The sequence below is a fragment of the Pseudonaja textilis genome, chromosome 1 (assembly GCF_049901715.1).
Source record: "Pseudonaja textilis isolate UNSWEBS1 chromosome 1, rPseTex1.2, whole genome shotgun sequence".
Classification (NCBI taxonomy): domain Eukaryota; kingdom Metazoa; phylum Chordata; class Lepidosauria; order Squamata; family Elapidae; genus Pseudonaja; species Pseudonaja textilis.
Window position 1 is genome coordinate 1,698,019 of NC_141990.1, and position 18,205 is coordinate 1,716,223.

General features: G+C 51.9%; 1 protein-coding gene across 1 annotated transcript in view; it reads right to left on the minus strand.

Moving 5' to 3' along the window:
• The window catches only part of MYO18A (myosin XVIIIA), a 181,852-nt gene that overhangs the window by 107,916 nt on the left and 55,731 nt on the right, over window positions 1-18,205 (minus strand). The window contains 8 exon segments of the mRNA XM_087924151.1: window positions 2,069-2,213; window positions 3,783-3,846; window positions 5,128-5,228; window positions 8,358-8,500; window positions 9,659-9,869; window positions 10,949-11,125; window positions 12,603-12,712; window positions 14,538-14,625. Coding sequence (XP_087780277.1) covers window positions 2,069-2,213; window positions 3,783-3,846; window positions 5,128-5,228; window positions 8,358-8,500; window positions 9,659-9,869; window positions 10,949-11,125; window positions 12,603-12,712; window positions 14,538-14,625 — 1,039 coding nt within the window.

Consider the following 18,205-nt stretch of genomic DNA (forward strand, 5'->3'; position numbering starts at 1 on the left):
GAATTGTGTGTGTATGTGCAGGGGTTGGGGGGCACACGCATTGCTTTCTGGGTGCCGGCACACAAGCGCAAGCATGCACAAAATTTTTAGCCTGAAACCGTTAGCCGCCATTGCCCTATACCCTTCCAGACAAGGGACGGTCCAGTTTCTTCTTAAAAACCTGCCACGACCCCCACCGATCGGTTAATTAATGAATTAGCAGCATAACAAGAGTTGGAGCTCTCGCCTCACAATTGGGAAGCTGTGAGTTCGATCCTAGGTAGAGGCTGATATTTCTCTGGGCACCATGAGAATAGATCTGCCGAACAAAACTCCGCATTAGAGATAGGAAGGGCATCCGGCCAGTAAACACTCAAAACTCTATTCAATTGCTCAGTCTCCGCCCCGCAAGGGATTACGGGATCATTAAACAACTGTGGGGGGAAGGGGGAAACAGAGTTGGGAAAGACCTTGGAGATCTTCTAGTCCAACCCTGTGCTCAGGCAGGACACCCTACAGCATTCTAGACAAGTGGCAGTCTAATCTCTTCTTAAAAACCTCCAGTGATCGAGCACCCACAACTCCTGGTGGCAAGTAGTTCCAGTGGTTAATGTTCTCAATGTCAGGAAATTTCTCCTTGGTTCCAGATTGCTTCTCTCCCATGCTACCACCTCTTACAATACTAGACAACACAGTATCGACAGTAGAGACCTTCACATTTCTAGGTTCTACTATATCACATGACCTAAAATGGACACCTAAACATCGAAAACGTCATCCAAAAAGCCCAACAGAGAATGTTCTTTCTGCGCCAACTCAGGAACCTCAAACTGCCCAAAAGGAGCTGCTGATCCAGTTCTACAGAGGAAGGATGGAGTCTGTCATCTGCACCTCTAGAACTGTCTGGTTTGGTTCTGCAACCCAACAGGACAGACGCAGACTCCAGAGAGGAATTAGGACTGCAGAAAATAGCAATTGCTAACAACCTCCCTTCCACTGAGGACTGTATCCTGCATGAGTCAAAAAGAGGGCTGTGAAAATATCTACACACCCCTCACATGCCAGACATAAACTGTTCCAACTCCTACCCTCAAAACGACGCTATAGAGCCCTGCATACCTGAACAACTAGACACAAGGACAGTTTTTTCCCCGAATGCCATCACTCTGCTAAACAAATAATTCCCACAACACTGTCCAATTATTTACAAAGTCTGCATTACTATCACTCTTAATCTTCTCATCACTCCTTATCGCCCATCCCCTCCCACTTGTGACTGTATGAGTGTAACTTTGTCGCTTGTATCCTAACGATTTATATCAACTGTTTCCTAGTATGATTTGATGGCTTATTGTGCCCTGTGACTATTACTGTCGTTCCTGATAATTCTTGACTTTTGACAAAATGTCTCTTTTCTTTCATGTCCATTGAGAGCATTTGCACTAAGACAAATTCCTTGTGTGTCCAATCACACTTGGCCAATAAAGAATTCTATTCTATTCTATTCTATTCTGTTTTTATTCTATTCTACTCCTGTTTCTATTCTATTCTATTCTATTCTATTCTTATTCTATTCTATTCTTACTCTATTCTATTCTTACTCTATTCTATTTTTATTGTATCCTATGACTATTATTAAGTGTTGGACCTGATGATTCTTGACTCTTGACGAATGAATTTTTCTTTTATGTACACCGAGAGCATTTGCACGAAAGACAAATTCCTTGTGTGTCCAATCACACTTGGCCAATAAAGAATTCTGTTCTGTTCTATTCTATTCTATTCTATTCTATTCTATTCTATTCTATTCTATTCTATTCTAATCTAATCTAATTTCTATTCTATGGCTTAGTTTCCATCCGTTGCTCACCCCCAGAGTAACCATGCCCAGTTCCTGCCACCCTCCGTCGTTACGTTTTAGCCTCCAAACCTCTCGGTTGTTCTTCTCTGCACTCTTTCCAGATCTTTCCAGATCTATAACTCGGGTGCAGGAGGAGGGTGAAGGGTCAGTCTCCGAGCCTCGTGGGGTGGTTGCTAAAACGCTACGTGGGTGTCATTTCCCCCCCCACCCACCCACCCACCCACGTACCTTTGGTGGCTCCAGCCGCCCCCAGGTGGCAAATGGCTCCCAGGACGAGCCAGAAGGCCTTCTGCTCTTCGCCGGAGATGCCCATCACCTTCATGGCTGCTTGCAGTTTGCTGAACTGCTGGGCCGCTTTCTGTTTTTCCTCCGGCTGCAGCCAAAGAGAAGGAAGAAATTTTAAAAAAATAAAAAAAATCAGGAAGACTATTGTAAAAAACAACAACGCCACCAGCCTTTTATGGGTAGCGCCGCCTGCAAGGATGCCAAGAGGGTTACTCCGCTAGAGCCAGGTTAGGCCGGGAGATCTCCGTCCAATCCCTTCTCCCGGCGGGGATATGGAAAAAAAAGCCGATAAGCCTTTAATTAAAACTTGGCGTAAACCCCTTTTAGACACGGGGGTGGTGGAAAGAGAACTTAACTCGGCAACGCAGAGCGAGCCGGCTCATTCGGTGCTGATTTTGTTCCAGCAGAGAGGCCAGTTGGTATCGTTTTTTGGTGGGGGAAGAAGACACGGATTCAGCAGACAAGATCGTCCCAAAGGTGCGTTTTTGTTTTTTTTCAGGAGGCCACTGGACTTTCTGGTTTTGAGGACGTTTCGCTTCCCATCCAAGAAGCTTCTTCAGTTCTGACTGGATGGGGTGGGGAAGGATTTCTACTCCTTGCAGACCAAGCTGGTCATTTGCATCCTTTTGAGAGGGTCATTGGGGCCACTTTGGGTGTTTATCTGTGTCTTCTCAGGGTCACCTGAATCTGCACTTTCCCGTAGTCTGCAATTTTCCTCTGGAAATTCGTTCCTTTTCCCACCACCCTTCCAAGAAAGTTCATCCCAATTTCCGTAGCTAAATGTCTGTAGAGAGTCTCCATCGTTCAGGTTGTGGTTGTCCCAAAGGTGATTTATTTTTTTTCAGGAGGCCGTTGGACTTTCTGGTTTTCTTTGAAAATGTCCTGCTTCTCATCCGAGAGGTTTCTGACCGAATGGCGGAGAAAAAGAAGGATTTATAGTCCTTGCGGACAAAGGTAGTTCTTTGCATCCTTTTTAGGGGGTCGCTGAGGCCGCTTGGAGGTTTGTCTGTGTCTTCTCAGGGTCACCTGAGTGGTGCAAATGGGTGGGGAGTCTTCTGTGAAAAGAAGAGGGATACAACCTCACCTGTCTCCAATCTACAACGCAGTCCTTCCAGCAGTTCCACACCCATTTGCGCCACTCAGGTGACCCCCGAGGACACAGAAAAACCTCCAAGTGGCCTCAACGACCCTCTAAAAAGGCTGCAAATGACCAGCTGTCTGCAAGGAGTATCCGTCCTTCCGTTTCCCCACATCTCCAGTCAGAGCTGAAGAAGCTCCTTGGATGAGAAGCGAAACCTCTTCAAAAGACCTTGAGGACACAGACAAACCTCCAAGTGGCCTCGACGACCCTCTAAAAAGGATGCAACTGACCAGCTGCCTGCAAGGAGTTTCAATCCTTCCCTTCCCCTCCATCTGGTCAGAGCTGAAGAACCTTCTTATATAAGAAGCGAAACCTCTTCAAAAGAAAAAAAAAACAGGAAGTCGAGTTGCCTCGTGAAAAAAAAAAAAAGAACCTTTGGACAACTGTGACCTGGATGACTGGAGAATCTCCGCAGACTTTTAGGCTTCTTAGATATTGGCCAACATCAATCTCAGGTCTTGTCCTGCTCCTGAGCGGTCCAGGCAAAAGACCACCCTTCCAAACAGCCCCGGGTACCTTGGACAGCGGCACGATGCCAAAGACGTTGTTCTCAGCCAGGTGGTTGAAGTGCAACTCGGTCCTGCAAAGAGAGGATGGAGGGAGAGGATGTCACCAGAAGGAACAGGTTAACAGATAACAGATAATCAGAGTTGGAAGGGACCTTGGAGGTCATCTACTCCAACCCCCTGCCCAAGCGGGAGACCCTACACCATTTCTGACAGATGGCAGTCCAAACTCTTCTTGAAAGCCTCCAGTGATGAAGCTCCCACAACTTCTGAAGGCAACTTCTGTTCCATCGGTCGATTGTTGTCACTGACAGAAAATTCCTCCTCATTTCCAGGTTGAATGTCTCCTGGGTCAGTTTCCATCCATTATTCCTTGTCTGGCCTTCGGGGGCTTTAGAGAAAATAGCTTGACCCCCCTTCCTCCTCTCTGGGGCAGCCCCTCAAATATTGGAAGGCTGCTCTCCTGTCTCCCCTGGTCTTTCTCTTCCCTAGACTAGACTAGACAGATAGATAGACAAAGACACAGATGAGAGAGAGAGAGAGAGAGATGATAGATAAATAGGATAGATAGACAGACAGACAGAGAGACAGATAGATAGATAGATAGATAGATAGATAGATAGATAGATATGATAAGAGAAAGAGATAGATAGATGATACAGAGAGAGAGAGAGAGAGAGAGATAAAGAGAAAGAGATAGAGAAAGAGATAGATAAATAGATGATACAGCTAAGATGATAGATAGATAGATAGATAGATAGATAGATAGATAGATAGAGAGATAGATAGATAGATAGATAGATAGAGATGATAGATGATAGACAGACAGACAGAGACACAGACAATAGGTAGGCAGACAGACAGACAGACAGACTGACTAGACTAGCCAGGCCCAGTTCCTGCAACTGTTCATCGCATGTTTTAGTCTCGGGTCCGCTCATCATCCTGGTTGCTCTTCTCTGCCCTCTTTCCAGAGTCTCAACACCTTTTTTATAATGTGGTGACCAAAACTGGATGCAGGATTCCAGGTGTGGCTCTTACTAAGGCTTCATAGAGTGATATTAGTACCTCCTTTGATCTCGATTGTATCCCTCTGTGAATGCAATTTAGGATTGCATTGGCGTTTTTTGGCGGATGCTGCGCCGAATCTTCCCCCCGAGATCCACTGGCCCTCATATCCCACACCGTGGGCAACCTATGAAGGTGGACGTCCCTTCCGGCAGGCATGGAAGCAGCCCAGATGCAAACAGGGCAACCCTGAAGGCCCCTCCTTCCCCCCCCCCCACGTTCCTGTCATAGCACCCGGTTTTTGAGGCCTCCTCAAAAGATCTTGGAGAGTTTGAGGGTCACCTTACCGTAAGGCGTTGTCCGGACAGGCCAGGAGATAGTAGAACACGTTGAAGGTCGACTCGTTGGACGGACGCTTCGCCACCCTCAGTTTCTCCAGCAACATGGTCTGAGGAAAGGAATTGGGGAAAAGGGGGTTTGGCCTGGGCACCCCTCGTGGCAGCAGGAGCCTCTAAGGACAGATCGCTTGGGTTTCTCCCCAGCTTTGGAGGGTGGGAGTGACTCTCTTGAGTTGGTCAAGGGTTTCCGCACTCCAGGATGTAGGAGGTGCAAGTTCTGTCCTTGGTGGCATCGCCGGACAAGCCTCAACCAGGGGCCAGACAGCCTCAACCATACAAGTGTGGCCACTTTAAGAGGGGTGGGCTTCCACTCCCAGAATCCCCCAGCCAGGCTGATTTAAGAGGAGGGCTTCCACTCCCAGAATCCCCAGCCAGCCTGCTTTAAGAGGAGGGCTTCCACTCCCAGAATCCCCAGCCAGCCTGCTTTAAGAGGGTGGGCTTCCACTCCCAGAATCCCCAGCCAGCCTGCTTTAAGAGGGGAGGGCTTCCACTCCCAGAATCCCCAGCCAGTATCCTTTAAGAGGAGGGCTTCCACTCCCAAAATCCCCCAGCCGGCCTGCTTTAAGAGGGGAGGACTTCCACTCCCAGAATCCCCAGCCAGCCTGCTTTAAGAGGGGAGGGCTTCCACTCCCAGAATCCCCCAGCCAGCCTGCTTTAAGAGGAGGGCTTCCACTCCCAGAATCCCCCAGCCAGTATCCTTTAAGAGGGGAGGGCTTCCACTCCCAAAATCCCCCAGCCGGCCTGCTTTAAGAGGGGAGGGCTTCCACTCCCAGAATCCCCCAGCCTGGATGCTTTAAGAGGAGGACTTCCACTCCCAGAATCCCCCAGCCAGCCTGCTTTAAGAGGGGAGGGCTTCCACTCCCAGAATCCCCAGCCAGCCTGCTTTAAGAGGAGGGCTTCCACTCCCAGAATCCCCAGCCAGTATCCTTTAAGAGGAGGGCTTCCACTCCCAAAATCCCCCAGCCGGCCTGCTTTAAGAGGAGGGCTTCCACTCCCAGAATCCCCAGCCTGGATGCTTTAAGAGGGAGGACTTCCACTCCCAGAATCCCCCAGCCAGCCTGCTTTAAGAGGGGAGGGCTTCCACTCCCAGAATCCCCAGCCAGCCTGCTTTAAGAGGGAGGGCTTCCACTCCCAGAATCCCCAGCCAGTATCCTTTAAGAGGGGAGGGCTTCCACTCCCAAAATCCCCAGCCGGCCTGCTTTAAGAGGGGAGGGCTTCCACTCCCAGAATCCCCAGCCAGCATCCTTTAAGAGGGAGGACTTCCGCTCCCAGAATCCCCAGCCAGTATCCTTTAAGAGGGAGGACTTCCGCTCCCAGAATCCCCCAGCCAGCCTGCTTTAAGAGGAGGTCTTCCACTCCCAGAATACCCCTGCCAGACTGCTTTAAGAGGGAGGTCTTCCACTCCCAGAATCCCCAGCCAGCCTGCTTTAAGAGGGGAGGGCTTCCACTCCCAGAATCCCCAGCCAGCATCCTTTAAGAGGGGAGGACTTCCACTCCCAGAATCCCCCAGCCAGCCTGCTTTAAGAGGAGGTCTTCCACTCCCAGAATCCCCCAGCCAGCCTGCTTTAAGAGGGAGGTCTTCCACTCCCAGAATCCCCCAGCCAGCCTGCTTTAAGAGGGGAGGTCTTCCACTCCCAGAATCCCCCAGCCAGCCTGCTTTAAGAGGGAGGGCTTCCACTCCCAGAATCCCCCAGCCAGCCTGCTTTAAGAGGAGGGCTTCCACTCCCAGAATCCCCAGCCAGCCTGCTTTAAGAGGAGGGCTTCCACTCCCAGAATCCCCCAGCCAGCCTGCTTTAAGAGGGGAGGGCTTCCACTCCCAGAATCCCCCAGCCAGCCTGCTTTAAGAGGGTGGGCTTCCACTCCCAGAATCCCCCAGCCAGCCTGCTTTAAGAGGAGGGCTTCCACTCCCAGAATCCCCCAGCCAGCCTGCTTTAAGAGGGAGGCTTCCACTCCCAAAATCCCCCAGCCAGCCTGCTTTAAGAGGAGGGCTTCCACTCCCAGAATCCCCCAGCCAGCCTGCTTTAAGAGGGAGGGCTTCCACTCCCAGAATCCCCCAGCCAGCCTGCTTTAAGAGGGTGGGCTTCCACTCCCAGAATCCCCCAGCCAGCCTGCTTTAAGAGGGAGGGCTTCCACTCCCAGAATCCCCAGCCAGTATCCTTTAAGAGGAGGGCTTCCACTCCCAAAATCCCCCAGCCGGCCTGCTTTAAGAGGAGGGCTTCCACTCCCAGAATCCCCAGCCTGGATGCTTTAAGAGGAGGGCTTCCACTCCCAGAATCCCCAGCCAGCCTGCTTTAAGAGGAGGGCTTCCACTCCCAGAATCCCCCAGCCAGTATCCTTTAAGAGGGGAGGGCTTCCACTCCCAAAATCCCCCAGCCGGCCTGCTTTAAGAGGAGGGCTTCCACTCCCAGAATCCCCCAGCCTGGATGCTTTAAGAGGGAGGACTTCCACTCCCAGAATCCCCCAGCCAGTATCCTTTAAGAGGAGGGCTTCCACTCCCAGAATCCCCAGCCAGTATCCTTTAAGAGGGAGGGCTTCCACTCCCAAAATCCCCCAGCCGGCCTGCTTTAAGAGGGGAGGGCTTCCACTCCCAGAATCCCCAGCCAGCCTGCTTTAAGAGGGGAGGGCTTCCACTCCCAGAATCCCCAGCCAGTATCCTTTAAGAGGGAGGACTTCCGCTCCCAGAATCCCCCAGCCAGCATCCTTTAAGAGGAGGACTTCCACTCCCAGAATCCCCGCCAGACTGCTTTAAGAGGACTGGATTTACGACCATTACAGCATCGTCCCGTAATCAAAATTCAGACGCTTGGCCGGTGATTCATACTTATGACACTTGCAGTATCCGCGAGCCATTGAATTCCCTTTTTGCGACTGTCCGACAAGCATAGTCGATGGGGAAGCCGGATTCACTTAACGACGGTGCGACTCACTTAACAATGGCAATGACTCACTTCACCACCGTGGCCCCCCCCCCAAAAAAAAGGTTGTTCAATGTGACAAAACTCCTGTGGCGACTGTCTCCCTTAGCAACATAAACGTGCAGTTCCGTTTTGGGCCGTAAATCGAGAACTCCCCGCGCTGTCGTTCTCGGCGCCTAGAAAGGAGCGGTGGGAAAGAGAGACGAGGGGCTTATGGGAAAAGACACAACAACACCGCCCCCCCCCGCCCCCCCAAGGGGTCACCTGCACGGAGGCCGATGCCACCTGGCCAGCCTGGTCGAAGTCCAGCGAGATAATCTGGGAGAACCGGGTGGCGTTGCTGTTCAGGCTGGTGCTGCTGTTCCCAAACGCTTCCAGGATGGTGTAGAGGGCCTGCCACTTCTCCACTGCCATAAGAAGAGGACCGAGGCGGTGGGGTTAGTGCGCGTGCGCATGTGCGTGTGTGTGTGTCTGTCCCAGAGCGCGCTCCCATCCCCACTGGGCCTGGCTGGGAGTCTGGAGTAAAAGGGGCGTCCGACTTGGGTTACTTTTTAAAGACTTGGAGACTTCAACTCCCAGGATTCCTCCTGGCTGGGGGATTCTGGGAGTTGAAGTCCCCCCGCAAGCGGCCAAGGTGGCGCCTCGAGAGGGATGCGGGAGGACCGCCAGTCGATCCAGATGCACAGAGCGCACACACAAGGGTCCAAAGGCAGCGGGGGGGTGAGGGGTGTCACCGCCTGGAAAGTTGCGCTGTTTCGTGCGCAGGTCTTCTTTGGCAGTGACACCTCCTTCCCGTTCTGAAGAGACACCAGGTTGCACAACAGGAAGAGAGAAGGGGGAGGGAGGGAGGGAGGGAGGAAAAGGAAGGAAGGAAAGGGAGGGGAAGGCTGGGGAGAGGAGAGGGAGAGAGGGAGGAAAGAAGGGAGACAGGAAGGAAGGCAGGAAGAAGGAACAAAGGAAGGAAGCAAGGGGGAGTGAGGAAGGAAGGAAAAGGAAGGAAGGAAGGGAGGGAGGGAGGGAGGGAGGAAGGAAGGAAGGAAAAGAAAGGAAGGAAAAGGAAGGAAGGGGGAGGAAGGAAGGAAGGGAGGGAGGGAGGAAGAAGGAACAAAGGAAGGAAGCAAGGGGGAGTGAGGAAGGAAGGAAAAGGAAGGGAGGGAGGGAGGGGGAAGGCAGAGGAGAGGAGAGGGGGAGAGGGAGGAAAGAAGGGAGACAGGAAGGAAGGGAGGAAGGCAAGAAGAAGGAAGAAAGGAAGGAAGCAAGGGGGAGTGAGGAAGGAAGGAAAAGGAAGGAAGGAAGGAAGGAAGGAAGGGAGAGGAAGGAAGGAGGGAAGGAAGGAAGGAAGGAAGGAAGGAAGACAGGGAGAGAGGGAGGAAGGGAGGGAGGGAGGGTGGAAGGAAGGAAGGAAGGAAGGAAGGAAGGCAAAAGAAAGAAAGGAAGGAAGGAAGGCAGACAGACAGGCAGAGACAAGCGCACTGCAACGCAGCTCCCGTCCTTCCCAGCTGGGCTCCTCCAGATCCCCAACCCCGCTGGGGGATCCCCCTTCCCGCCCTCCTCCTGCGACCCACCTGAGAAGACCTTCCCGGAGCTGCCGGCGATGGTGGCCAGGTACTGGACCAGGTGCTGGCAGTTGCTGCTCTTCCCGCTTCCGCTGCTGCCCAGGAAGACGACCGACTGGTCCTGGCGGCTCATCAGCATGGCCCGGTAGGCCGCCTGGGCCAGGGCATAAACGTGCGGGGAGGTGTCCTCCTTCCGGCCCCCCTTAAACATGTGCATTACCTGGGGAGAGAGGAGCTGGCTTTAGGGCGGGGGGGGGGGTGGGGGGTGGTCCTCGACTTACGGCCGTTCGTTTCACGGCCACCCGAAGGGACAGCAAGGCCGACGTCTGGACTGTGGGATTTCACGCAGGTGGCCGCAGCCGTGCGGTCAAAATTTAGACGCTTGGCCACAGAAGGAGGGGTCACGTGACCCCCCCCTCTGGCGACCTCCCGACCCGCGACTTCCATAGAGGTCAACTCACAAAATATTTCTCCGGTCTTTTTTAGAGTTGCCAACGGAAAGGGAGCCGTGCGCGCGGCTTGGAAACCCAAACTGCATTCCATAAATGTTTGGAAAGAGAAGTTAACTAGGTGACCGAAGTTTCTGCCGTGCGAAAATCCCAACGGGAGAACCCGACGGATGACTCTGGGCTATGGAGGTGTCCCATTGGAGGATATGAATTATGATAAGGGGGGGGAGGGGAAAACCAGGGTCAAGGGTGACAGTGAATGACGTGTCTCAGAGTCGGCTACACCCAGGCAGTGCCGGGCATGTTAACTGCCAATAAATCTTCTTTTTCTTTTTTTTTTAAACAAACTTTATTCAGTTTTTCACATTAAAAACAAAAATCTCTTTTTAGTGGACCACGTATTTCCGGGTCATCATCTTTACATACAAATATGACAGCAATTATACATTAATATATGCATACTTCGTTCTATTAAGTTAAAATTCTATTCTGATGTGTTTGTTTCTCTCCTTACTAAAAATTTGGAATGGAAAAGGCAATAATAGAGCCAATTAATCATCTTTAAGCTGTCTGAAAGAACCGGCTAAAGACTCATGATTTAAACGGGGGTGAATGCTGGATCCCTGACGGACAGCGAGTCAACTCTGAGACACATAACCCACTTAAAGACCGTGCGGCTAACTTGACAGCTGCAGGGATTCCCTGAGCAACGAGGACAAGAAAACGGTCGTAACACAGGGCAAAGCTCACTTTTAACAACTGTCTCGCTTAGCAACGGACGCTTGGGGGGCGGGCTCCACGGTGGTCGTAATTTGAGGACCACCGGCCCTACGTCCTCTGCAAACCCTACCTTCTCGGAGTACATGGATGGAGAGCTGAGAGGGTTGATGACCACCAGGTTGGGGCCGGCGTAGGTGTGGATGAGGTTTCCGCCGTAGCGCTGGCGGAGGGTGTGAAGGACGCTGGACTCGTTGAGGTAGACCAGATTGGCCAGATCCTCCAAGCGGTCGCAGGACGGAGGGTTGGCCTGAATCGAACAGAGATTTGAAGGAGGGATTTAAAAAAACAGAGGTTAGTCAAAGATACTGGACTAAAATCCACACGTGGTTCGGAAAAAAATGACAAAGGGACACCCAGACTTGAAAACGGAGATATTTTTTATTGGGAATTTTACCTGAAATACACAGTAGGGAATTGAAATATTGGATTGTAAATGTGTTAACGGCGGCTGGGATTGTATTTTGCTAACAATGGGAAAAAATCAGAAAATACCAACGCAGGAGGAAGTTATTAAGAAAATATTGGAATGTGCTGAAATGAGTAAACTGACATTTGAAATCAGAGAACAAGAAGACAAAACAATTTTATAAGATTTGGGAAAAAGTGCAGAGAAGAGCAACCGGGAGGATGAGGGGACTGGAGGCTGAAACATACGACGGACGGTTACAGGGACTGGGTTGGGTTGGCTAGTTTGTCTGTCTGTCTGTCTGTCTGTCTCTCTTTTCTCTCTCCCTCTCTCTCCCTCTCACATCTATCTGTCTGTCTCTCTCTCTCTCCCTCTCTCTCTTTCTCTCTCATCTGTCTGTCTGTCTGTGTCTCTCATCTGTCTGTCTCTCTCTATCTCTGTCTCTCTTTTCACTCTCTCTTTCTATATATATCTCTCATCTCTGTCTGTCTATCTATCCATCTATATCATGTCTACCTATCTATCTAGGTAGGTAGCTACCTACCTACCTACCTACCTATCCTTAGTAAGGCCACACCTAGAGTCCTGCATCCAGTTTTGGTCACCACTCTATAAAACCAGATGTTGAGGCTCTAGAAAAAGTGCAGAGAAGAGCAACCAGGAGAATGAGGGGACTGGAGGATAAAACCTGTGATGAACGGTTGCAGGATCTGGGCCTGGCTAGTCTTGTCTCTATCTATATCTATCCATCCATCCATCCATCTATCCTTAGTAAGGCCACACCTGGAGTCCTGCATCCAGTTTTGGTCACCACATTATAAAACAGATGTTGAGGCTCTAGAAAGAGAGCAGAGAAGAGCAACTAGGTTGATGAGGGGACTGGAGGCTAAAACATACGACGGACGGTTGCAGGAATTGGGCCTGGCTAGTCCAGGGAAGAGAAGGATCAGGGGAGACAGGAGAGCATCTTCCAGTATTTGAGGGAGGGGCTGCCCCAGAAAGGAGGAAGAGGGTCAAGCTATTCTCCAAGGCACCCGAAGGCCAGATAAGGAATAATGGATGGAAAAATGACCCAGGAGAGATTCAACCTGGAAATAAGGAGAAACTTTCTGACAATGAGAAAAATCAACCCATGGAACAGAAGTTGCCCTTGGAAGTTGTGGGAGCTTCATCCCTGGAGGCTTTCAAGAAGAGACTGGACAGTCATCTGTCAGGGAACGGAGTGGCATCTCCCGCTTGGGCAGCGGGCTGGACTAGATGACCTCCAAGGTCCCTTCCAACTCTGTCTAATGGTTATCTGCTTCCCCCTCCGTCCTACCTTTTCGATATCATCTTCGTCCACTTCCAGAACGGTCCCATCGTAGTCCAGTTTCACTTTGACTTTTCCCTCCGGTAAGAGGCTGGCAGCGTCGCTCTTCAGCTGGCTCGCTGGGGAGGCCACAGGGAGGAGAGAAAGGGGCCGTGAAGCCCACCAGAGACCAGCCAGGCAGACCCACCCACCCACCTCTGGCTCACCCACGGGGCCCCTGCTGGCCCCAACCGCACACAGACCCCTCCCCAAAACTAGCACCCCATGCTAAAGAAACAGCCAAAGAAAAGCCAAGTCTTGTCGTTCTTATTATTGAAACGCTTGTAAAAGTTTGCCTTTAAAAGTTGCTTTGCTTTTGTTGGAAAATGTGCGATATTTTAATAAAATTCCTGTTTTAAGGGGAAAAAAAAAGATTTGGGCCTTTGCCGGACACCGAGCCACCCCAGGTGAGATTCTCAAGTCCTGCGGTTGTCCGAAAGGTGCCTTTTATTTTTTTTTCAGGAAGTAACTGGACCTTCTTGTTTTTTTTCTTCTGGAGATGTTTTGCTTCTCATCCCAGAAGCTTCTTCAACTCTGACCAAATGGTGGGGAAGGGAAGGATTGACGCTCCTTCCGGGCAGCTGGTCATTTGCATCCTTTAAGAGGGTCCTTGAGGCCACTTGGAGGTTCGTCTGTGTCCTCAGGGTCACCTGAGTGGTGCAAATGCAGGTGTGGAGCCTTCTTGGAACTGCTGAAAGGACCCTGTTGTAGACTGGATGTAGATGATGTCCTATCCCTCCCCCTCTGTGGAGGGAGGGCTGTCCGGTTTGGAGATAGATGACCTCTTGGACCCCCACTTTCAAACCAGCGGTCCTCTCTGTCCAAAAGGTGGCCTTTGCTGTCTTCCAAAGAGTGGACGCTGTCTTATAAAAGGCAGGTGGAAGTGCTGAATCTGGTCACATTCAGAGGAACGCAAATGACCCGCTGTCTTCAAGGAGTAGATAAATCCTTCCCTTTCCCCGCCGTCCAGTCAGAGCAGAAGAAGCTTCCTGAATGATCAGTGAAACGTCTTCAAAGAAAAACAAGAAGGTCCAGTGTAAGGAGAGAGGGGGCTTTGCAGGGGAGGGAGGGAGGAAGAGGGGGAGGAGGAAGAGGAGGAGGAGGAGGAGGAGGAGGAGTGGCGAAGGGACTTTGGGGTCCACGGTGCTCTCTGAGTTGGGTGGTTTTCTTGCAGACGTTTCATGACCCAATTAGGGAACATCATCAGGGCTAAAAGAAAGAAGGGTTGGAGGAGGAGGAGGAGGAGGGGGAGGAGGAGGAGGAGGAGGAGGAGGAGGAGGAGGGAGGGGGAGGGGGAGGAGGGGGAGGAGGAGGAGGAGAAGGAGGGGGAGAAGGAGGAGGAGGGGGGAGGAGGAGGAGGAGGAGAAGGAGGAGGAGGGGGAGGAGGAGGAGGGGGGAGGAGGAGGAGGGGGAGGAGGGGGAGGAGAAGGAGGAGGAGGGGGGAGGAGGAGGAGGAGAAGGAGGAGGAGGAGGAGGAGGAGGAAGAGAAGGAGGAGGAGAAGGAGGAGGAGGGGGAGGAGGAGGAGGAGGGGGAGGGGAGGGGAGGAAAGGGACTGTGGGGTCCTTGATACTCTCTGAGCTTGGTATTTTTCTTGCAGACGTTTCATGACTCAACTAGGTAACAATATCAGTGCTGGAAGGAAGGGGGGTTTGGTGAGAGGAGGAGGAGGAGCAGGGAGAGGAGTAAAATCCGCCCCTTCCGGGGTCTCAAGCAAAACCAACACCGCTCTGTGTATTTTTTATTTTTTATTTTCATGTCATCCCGTCACCCGCTCCCCCGCCTTGCAAAGCACTCCGAGACCCCCCACCCAAAATCGAAACGAAACGCTCTAGGGGGTGCTGAGAGCGCCCAGGTGACCCCCCACCTGCGCCCCAACCTCCCCCTTCGAAGACCCCCTCACTCACCCAGGGAGAAGCCATCCTTGTGAACCAGCCACACTTTCTCCGTCTCATACCAGGCCTCTTCGGTGGCGATTTGCTCCTCCGTCTTGGCCTGTCGTGCGCGGATCGGGGGCAGGGGGGAAGACAGAAACGGAGACGTTACCGGCACGCTCTTTCCACCTAGTCCTCAACTTACGATGGTTCATTTTAACAGCCCATCCAAAGCTACGACGCCACGGAAGGATGCGACTTCTACGACCGTCGTCGATGGGTTTTTCTCCCCGCCGTTACGACTTTCGCAGCGTTCTCCACCAAGGCGATGGCGTTCACCGAAATGCAGATGCTCGGCCGCCGCTTCGGATTTACGATGGTCGACACATCCCTGGGGCGTCTGTGTGTGCGTGCGCGCGCGCGCGTGTGTGTGTGTGTGTGGCGATTCCCTTTTGGCGAACTTTTTCCGTCGAGCCGGATTCGCTTAATGACTGGGCTACGGACCTATCGGTTGCAGCGATTCGCTTAAGAGTGAGAAAAGCCGTAACGGGTTGGAGGACGAGGAGAGAGAGAGAGAGAGAGCAACGCTCACTTAACAGCGGGAATGTCGGGCTCGACGGCAGTCGCTAATTTGAGGACTGCCTGTACTTTTAACGACACCGCGATGACCCATAAATCCCTTCTTGGCTTCCCCACGGATGCGTCCTCTTTCCCGGATCCCATCTTCACCGCTCTTTCCATCCCTGGACGTCTGGCTGGTGCGCGACTCTGGAATTCCTACCCGCCCTCTGCCCGTCGTTTAGTGGAACAACACACACATAGGCACGCACACACACACAAAGAGGATGTGAGAATGAGGGCAAGGGCGTTTGGGTGGCTGTGGTTCTCTTTCACCTTTCCACAGAAGGGGGCGGGGGGGGGGGTAGCATTGCCAACCTTTCCCAAGAGAGGCAGGTGTCCACGGACGCTTCTCTTGAGCCTGGACTCACCTGGATGGGAAAGGAGGAAGGAAGCCAGGTGTCCTTGGAAGAGGTCAGCTTAAAGCCTCCCTCCCTCCCTCTCTCTCCCTATCTCCCTCTCTCTCTTTCCCTTTCTCTTTCTTTCCTTACTCCCTCTTTCCCTCTCTCTCTCCTCTCTCTCTTTCCCTTTCTCTCTTTCTCCTCTCTCCCTCTCTTTCTTTCTTCTCTCTCTTTCCCTCTCTCCCTCCCCTCTCCTTCTCTCTCTTTCCTTTCTCTCTCTCTCCATCTCTCTCCGCCTCCTTCCCTCTACACACACACACACACACACACACACACACATCCTTTCTCTCTCCCTCTACTTTTTTTTCTCTCTCTCTCTTTCTCTCTCTCTCTCTCTCTGCATCTCCTCCCTCCCTCTCCTTCTCTTTCTTTCCCTTTCTCTCTTTCTCTCTTTCCCTTTCTCACTCACTCTTTCCCTCTTCTCTCTTTCTCCTCTCTCTCTCTCTACCCCCTCTCTCTTTCTTTCTTCTCTCTCTTTCCCTCTCTCCCTCCCCCTCTCCTTCTCTCTCTTTCCCTTTCTCTCTCTCTCCATCTCTCTCCCCCTCGTTCCATCTACACACACACACACACACACACATCCTTTCTCTCTCCCTCTACTTTTCTCTCTCTCTCTCCATCTTTCTCTCTCTCTCTCTCTCCATCTCCTCCCTCCTTCTTCTTTTCTTTCTCTTTCTCTCTCTCCCTCTCTTTCCCCCTCTCTCTTCCTTTCTTCTCTCTCTTTCCCTCTCTCCCTCCCCTCTCCTTCTCTCTCTTTCCCTTTCTCTCTCCATCTCTCCCCACTCCTTCCCTCTACACACACACACACACACACACACACACACACACACACACCCTTTCTCTCTCCCTCTACTTTTTTCTCTCTCTCCCTCCATCTCTCTCTCTCTCTCTCTCTGCATCTCCTTCCTCCCTCTCCTTTTCTTTCTTTCCCTTTCTCTCTCTCTCTCTCTCTCTCTCTCTCCCTCTTTCTCTCTCTCTCTCTCTCTCCCCTTAGCCAACCTTGGAATTTGCCGCTGGGGAAAGGTGGAAGGAAGGAGGCCCAACTCCAAGGAGAAGGCGAGGAGGTCCTAGCCTGGCCGTGAAGCCCCCCAGGGGGGGAAGGTCAGGTTGGAGGCCGGCCCCACCTGAAACGTTATCCTGGGGCCTGGAGAGCTTTTCCCTCGGCCCGATAAAAGGAGGAGGGAAACTGGCTCCTCACCAACTCTCGAACTTCAAGAGAGGCTTATAAACCATCATTTCAAGAGCCCTTTTAAGTGTTGAGCTCCCCGCAGAAGGAAATGGCTTCACAATGCAACACACACACACACACACATCACCCACACACACACACGACTTGAGACTGGCCTGCTCTGCCGACACCCCGCACCCCAAGCGGTGAGCATCGGTTTGCTCTGCCCAGAGAAGCCCAAGGGTGTCTCCATGCTGCTGTAGAATGGGATTTCTCAGCCTTGGGAACAGGATAAACAGAGCTGGAAGGGTCCTCAGAGGTCAACTAGTCCAACCCCCTGCTCAGGCAGGAGACTCTATGCAATCCCAGACAAAGGGTGGTCCAATCTCTTCTTCAAAAGCTCCGGTGAAGGAGGGCCCATGATTCCTGGTGGCCAGAAGTTCCACTGGTTAATTGTCCTCACAGTTAGGAAGTTTCCCCTTAGTTCTCGGTTGCTTCTCTCCTTGATTAAATTTCCATCTCTTGCCCTTTCCTTCCTTCCTTCCTTTCCTTCCTTCCTTCTCTCCCTCTCCCTGCCTTTTCTCCTTCCTTTCCATCTTTCCCTCCCTCCTTCCTTCTGTCTCTTCCTCTCTTTTTTTCCTTCCTTCTTTTTCTCCCACCCATTTCTCCTTCTTTCTCTCCCACCCTTTTTTCCTTCCTTCCTTCCTTCTCTCCCACCCCTTTTCCTTCCTTCCTTCCTTCCTTCCTTCCTTCCTTCCTTCCTTCCTTCCTTCTCTTGCCCTTTCTCTTGCCCATCTCTTGCCCTTTCCTTCCTTCCTGCCTTCCTTCCTTCTCTCTCTCTTCTTCCTCTCCCTCTCTTCTTCCTCTTCCTTCTCTTTTCTCCTTCCTTTCCATCTTTCCCTCCCTCCATCCTTCTGTCTCTTCCTCTCTTTTTCCTTCCTTCTTTCTCTCCCACCCTTTTTCCTTTCCTTCCTTCTTTCCCATCCTTTTTCTTCCTTCCTTCTCTCTTCTTCCTTCCTTGTCTCCCTACCTGTTCTCCTTCCTTTCCTTCTTTCCCTCCCTTCTTCTTCTGTCTCTTCCTCTCTTTTCTCCTTCCTTCTTTCTCTCTCCCACCCTTTTGTCCTTCCTTCCTTCCTTCCTTCCTTCCTTCCTTCCTTCCTTCCTTCCTCATCCCTCTACAATCATTGGCCTGGACGAGAGCATGGAGGTCTTCTAGACCACCCCCAGCTCAAGTAGGAGTTCCTATCCATTGCTTCTTCTCCTGCCTTCGGGGTCTTTCCAAATCCTAGAACCTCCCAATGCTGGGAGTTGAAGCCCACCCCTCTTGAAGTCCCCAAGGGTGAGAGACCCTGCCGTAGAACGAGAGAAGAAATCTAGAATCCAGAGCAGTGGTGGCTAACTTTTTGGGGCTCCTGTGCCAAAAACTGTACCTAGAAGGGATGAAACGAGCCCATTTTTCGGCCTGCAGAGGCTGCAGAGGCTTTTGTCAAACCTCTGGGAGGCTGAAAATCAGCCAT